Raw genomic sequence first — 6343 nt, forward strand, 5'->3', positions numbered from 1 at the left:
ATTCCTTCATTCGTTCATTCATTAACGAGAGTTGTTCACGTTACAATCATTCAATGTCAAACATATTATTCATTTATTCATACATCATCTTGGTGAAAAAACTTCTCATATTTTCTCAGAAATTTTACAAGAATTGGGACTTGTGAAAAATTCTGAAGAAGTATATGATATTTCTCAGATACTTTCAGAAATAATTGAAGATTTTTAGAATATTTCAATATCCGTATATATGAAAATTTCTGACAAATTGCACAGATTTTCTCATATTTATTCAGATTTCTGCAAGGATATATTAGCGAAAAATATTTTATTCTTATTTCGTCTGAGATGTTTAATTCGTATAATAGCCCAGTCAAATTAGATTATTTTTGGGCGTTTGAATGAAAAAATTGCCGGCAAGCTGGAAATTGGTATACAGGTTTATTTTAGTGTTCTTTTAAACATACTAAAAGTCCCCATACATAGAGCGTGAGCCGGCTGCGCCATCTTGAAAAAAAGAGTACAAAAATGGGTTTTTTGCAAATAACTCGGAAATTATTAGTTTTACGGGAAAGAACATTCAGAGCGAAAATGTAGCTGATAAAATTCCTCGCAATTTGGTTTTTTGTAGAACTTCGTACGACCATTAGTTCCCAAAATAGATTTTTTTGAAGCATCGGGCAAATGAGGAAAGAGCTGTTTCTTCGATTGTTTTTTCAAAATATCTCAGTTCTGGCTGTCCGAAAGTAAAAAATGCATACAATGAAAGTGAAAGATAATTAAATTACCTACAAAATGCATTATTTATGTTATACCGCGCGACTAATATTTCTAGAAATATTACGGTTTAAATGAAATTTTGACTTCTGGAAATTGTGAGAATAAATATTTCCTCGCAATATAAGTCGGAAATGGGTAGTCCTACGTAAAAAATTGTTAAAATCAAGTAGAAAGGTTATTAAATTTTCATTATTTTGGTTTTTGACCGATTTGCATACGACTAATAGTATTTTTGATATCCGTAAAAGAAACGGTTTTTAGGTACACTTCTCAAAATGGCGGACTTTTGAGTTATCTTTTTTAAAAAAATACACATGTTTCTTGAAGTTTATTAAATTATCTTTAAAATGATGTTTTATTTGTCTTTCTGTGATGAATACTTTCAGAGATATAGCCTTTTAAATATTTGTTTATGTTAAAAATTTCTTAATAATTTACAGTTTTTTTACAAAACGACATAAAATTACTTCAGAAAAAATAATATTGACATTTTTTCAAAAGTTTATATGCATATGTATGTGATCCTGCAGTGGAACCGGTTTTGAAATGAAAGTTTTTAAAAAATTGTTATTTCAATTATGCCTTTCTTAAGAGTTTTCGTAAAAAAATGGAGTTTGCCACATTTTTTTGTAATTTTCTCAGTTTCTATGAGAGATACGTACAAAATGTTTTAGACCAAATTTGAAGCTTATAAAATTTCCCAAAAACAGTATATTCGGCATTAATATGTGACCAACAATTATACCAACAAGAGATGCTAGAATAATGTTACTCTTTTTTCCTCAGTTTACCGTAATTTTTAATGATTTAAATATTGTCGAAAAAATGTATTTGAAAATTTTTGCGGTTGGCGTAAGTTTCAAATCTCATTATACATTATGTAAGCTTCCCGTTGGTCTTTGGGTTAAATTTTTAAGACGGGTAGTATTCGAGATATAGAGCGTCAAAAGTAGCCGCAACAAATTTTTGTTTCATATGCAGTTTTTTATGTTTTTATTGATTTAATTATTAGTATTTCAACAATAAATATGCACTGTGTGCTCGCCTCTGCATAAAAACAGAAATTTGTGGCGGCTACTTTTGACGCTCTATATCTCGAATACTACCCGTCTTAAAAATTTAACCCAAAGACCAACGAGAAGCTTACATAATGTATAATGAGATTTGAAACTTACGCCAACCGCAAAAATTTTCAAATACATTTTTTCGACAATATTTAAATCATTAAAAATTACGGTAAACTGAGGAAAAAAGAGTAACATTATTCTAGCATCTCTTGTTGGTATAATTGTTGGTCACATATTAATGCCGAATATACTGTTTTCGGGAAATTTTATAAGCTTCAAATTTGGTCTAAAACATTTTGTACGTATCTCTCATAGAAACTGAGAAAATTACAAAAAAATGTGGCAAACTCCATTTTTTTACGAAAACTCTTAAGAAAGGCATAATTGAAATAACAATTTTTTAAAAACTTTCATTTCAAAACCGGTTCCACTGCAGGATCACATACATATGCATATAAACTTTTGAAAAAATGTCAATATTATTTTTTCTGAAGTAATTTTATGTCGTTTTGTAAAAAAACTGTAAATTATTAAGAAATTTTTAACATAAACAAATATTTAAAAGGCTATATCTCTGAAAGTATTCATCACAGAAAGTCAAATAAAACATCATTTTAAAGATAATTTAATAAACTTCAAGAAACATGTGTATTTTTTTAAAAAAGATAACTCAAAAGTCCGCCATTTTGAGAAGTGTACCTAAAAACCGTTTCTTTTACGGATATCAAAAATACTATTAGTCGTATGCAAATCGGTCAAAAACCAAAATAATGAAAATTTAATAACCTTTCTACTTGATTTTAACAATTTTTTACGTAGGACTACCCATTTCCGACTTATATTGCAAGGAAATATTTATTCTCACAATTTCCAGAAGTCAAAATTTCATTTAAACCGTAATATTTCTAGAAATATTAGTCGCGCGGTATAACATAAATAATGCATTTTGTAGGTAATTTAATTATCTTTCACTTTCATTGTATGCATTTTTTACTTTCGGACAACCAGAACTGAGATATTTTGAAAAAACACTCGAAGAAACAGCTCTTTCCTCATTTGCCCGATGCTTCAAAAAAATCTATTTTGGGAACTAATGGTCGTACGAAGTTCTACAAAAAACCAAATTGCGAGGAATTTTATCAGCTACATTTTTGCTCTGAATATTTTTTCTCGTGAAACTAATAATTTCCGAGTTATTCGTAAAAAACCCATTTTTGTACTCTTTTTTTCAAGATGGCGCAGCCGGCTCATGCTCTATGTATGGGGACTTTTAGTATAATGTTTAAAAGAACACTAAAATGAACCTGTATACCAATTTCCAGCTTGCCGGCAATTTTTTCATCCAAAAATCTTAATTTGACTGGGCTATAAAAAATCTGAAAATTTTTATAGAAATTCTGATTAATAATGTGAAAAATTCTGATATTTTTTTACCAGGGCATTCATGGAAGGTCACATAGTATTAATACCACACGTGTGACACTTCCATATGATTCTCTATTTCTACATTTAATCTTTGGGGCATAGATGCAACTAAATTTTGGAATAACTCGTGCCTTGCGCGGAAATCTTCCCATACGATGAGAACATGTTGCGCCAATGCCTCGCGTCTATGTGGAAATTGAGGTTTCCATATTTTCTGAGTAGGTTGTTCCTCTCGTTCTCCATAATGTTACACGCCTAGATTTATCCATCGAAAATACCTTCTCATTCGAGAAAACGGTATTTGTCCATTCATGCTTCTGTGCCAAATGCTGCAAGGCAAAAGCCGTTGTTCTTTGTGGCGTTCGGTTAATTGTTTATATTGAGCCGATTTATATCTATTGTGTCTCTGTTCTCGCCATCTAAGCCGCACGGGTTGCGCTATCGCATATATTAGGAGCCTGCGGCGCAGATAGTTGCTAATTAAGTTTGTCACTCATATTTCCATCTTGCAGAGGACCTCCGTAACGAGATCAAAGATGTACACCAGCTGTGCAGGGTGAAGAGGTTATCTCAAACGCCCTTAATTGGGCCACAGCCCAATTAAGAGCGACTCAAATGTCATTACCGCTGAGAAGTACTTCTTGCCATTTGAGTCAGCATGTCAGAGCTAGTCATTACGGATTGTGGTGACACAGCACTGGACTGCCTACAGAAGTTAATCGCATATAGCCATCTCACTGGCAATGTGCCTGATTCAACGGAGCCTAACAACTCTAACAAGCTGCTGATTGTGCGCATTGTCGAGACCATTTGCGGTTGCTTCACCGGTCCACAAACTGATGAAAGTGTGCAGCTGCAGATTATTAAAGCTCTACTGACTGTAATGACAACCCAGCAGGAGGTATACGAGAGTACGGTATTGTTAACAATTCGTACTGTTTACAACGTTTACTGTCGTCGCGCAACCTGGTGAATCAAACAACAGCCTGTGCGACTCTCACGCAGATGATCAACGCGTGATCTTCGCGCGAATGGAGACTCAAGCGGAGGAAGAGAACGTGAGGCTTGATGGGGAACATTAGCAGGAGGATTCTGTCATAGCAAACGGCAAAACTGAAGCTGAGCTTAAGTCTTAGTTAGCTAAGTCTAACTAGCTCATCTTCATGAAACTACGTTGCGTGCGTCTATTTAATGACGATGGATGTAGAAAGCTCTTCAAATCACTTCGAGAAGATTATCAAAAGCGATTTCCTTATATCGCATATTTAATCAGATGTCGTCGACATTAGCTCACTTAGATAGGTACTGTTTATATATAAATATCATTTTTGTATGTAATGTATAAGTAAATGTAAGATGTTAACCGTTTAATAATAATATTGTTCAGAATGTTCAGATTATGCGTGCGAGTTAAGTGCGATCGGGATGCCGCATGCCGGGATCGGAGCAATAACATTGGTCGATTTACCGAAGTGACGTCATTAATCGCTCTCGGAGCGAGCAAACCCGGCCCAGTCGAAAACGCTATTAATTAAAATTCTTAAATAGCCTCTTAAATAGTCTAACTGTTAGTTCTTTCGCACGTTATTATGTAACATTAGCAAAGACTGAATCAAATTATACGTAAAGTGTGGCTTATCTTTATTTGTAACTCTATTGTACAATTTCGCAGAACATCGAAAAAAAAGAAACGTTTAGATATTCTATAATTTATGTGTAAACAATACAGAACTTATAGAGAATTGATACATGCGCACCTTCCTCAAGAGCCGAGACTCGAACCAGATTCGTGAAAAATATCGCCACTTTCGTAGAGCTTTTGTACAGTTTTACTCTTGGAATATCGCGAGAGAAAGAAAGACTTCGGAGATTTTTATCTGAATCGATCGACATAAAGAGAGAGCATAGTAAAGAAGCTATTAGCTTTCGAGAATTTGAACGCATAATACTTTGTTATAATACTATGAGCGAATTAGTTTACGTCACTCTGTCAAGTTTTAATATTAAAATTACTAATAATATATCGATATCGGTAGTTTAATAATAATACATTTAAAAGCGTTCAATTTAAAAGTAGCTAGGGCAATCCTAATAAACGACTGTAAAAAAAATTCAAGGTGGAACGCAATGGACAATCCGCGGTTGCTCTGACATGCTAACTTAAATGGCAAGAAGTACTTCTCAGCGGTAATGACATTTGAGTCTCTTTTAATTGGGTTGTGGCAGAGCGTTTGAGATAACCTGCTCTTCACCCTGCACAGCTGGTACATCTTTACAAACTTAATTAGCAACTACCGCTTATAGCTACAGGCTTATTATTAGCCTGTATATATATATTTATTTATTTCAGTATAAAATAATTTTTAAAACGTTCATATTAATTCTGATTGCAGATGGACCTTCGGGAACACTAGCGCCTTCTTCTTTTAACATGAATAACTAAAAATCTATATTTCGGCTAATTACCGAGTTTATAAATATTTAATTAAAATTATCTGGGTGACTCACAAACCTTTTTAATCACACTTCATAACTCTTCATACAAAATACAAACGATTCCGTATAAAAACTTTTATTAATTTATCTATTTCGGCTAAATGCATGGTGTAAAAATAATTAATTAATTACAATTAAACGAATGACTCACAAACCTTTTTAATTGCACTTCAAAAGTCTTCATACGAAATACAAACGATTTCATATGGTAGATTCTTTCCCGGATATTCATTTCCGGTCAAATACATACGAATGCCCGTATCAAACTACGGATTGGGATTGAGATTGGATTGAAATTAAATCAATCAGAACAGAGAAAACTGATCTCAAGTTTAGTAAACTTTGCTCTGATTGGTCAAATTTCAATCCAATCTCAATCTCAATCCGTAGTCTGATACGGGCTTAATGGTAGGTCTACAATGCGAGTCGTAAAGTCGTGAGTCGTAAGAATTGACTAATCAGGGTCGATTATTCTTCTCAAATTCGATTGTGATTGGTCAATTCTTGCGACTCACGACTTTACGACTTGCATTGTAGACCTAGCATTAGAGAATCGGGCCCCAAAAGTGTGTGCTCCCCGATTTAAGGCCATCGCA

General features: G+C 33.5%; 1 protein-coding gene across 1 annotated transcript; it reads left to right on the plus strand.

The window, feature by feature from the left end:
* The first annotated feature begins 3290 nt into the window (after positions 1-3290).
* Positions 3291-5326, plus strand: LOC112462490 (brefeldin A-inhibited guanine nucleotide-exchange protein 1-like). Its single transcript, XM_025028294.1, has 2 exons — positions 3291-4152; positions 4257-5326. Exons 1-2 carry the CDS (start codon positions 3910-3912, stop codon positions 4269-4271), a joined length of 258 nt encoding a protein of 85 aa, XP_024884062.1. The 5' UTR covers positions 3291-3909; the 3' UTR covers positions 4272-5326.
* The last annotated feature ends 1017 nt before the right edge of the window (positions 5327-6343 follow it).

Source organism: Temnothorax curvispinosus, unplaced genomic scaffold (assembly GCF_003070985.1).
Source record: "Temnothorax curvispinosus isolate PA1 unplaced genomic scaffold, ASM307098v1 QBEX01001325.1, whole genome shotgun sequence".
NCBI lineage: Eukaryota > Metazoa > Arthropoda > Insecta > Hymenoptera > Formicidae > Temnothorax > Temnothorax curvispinosus.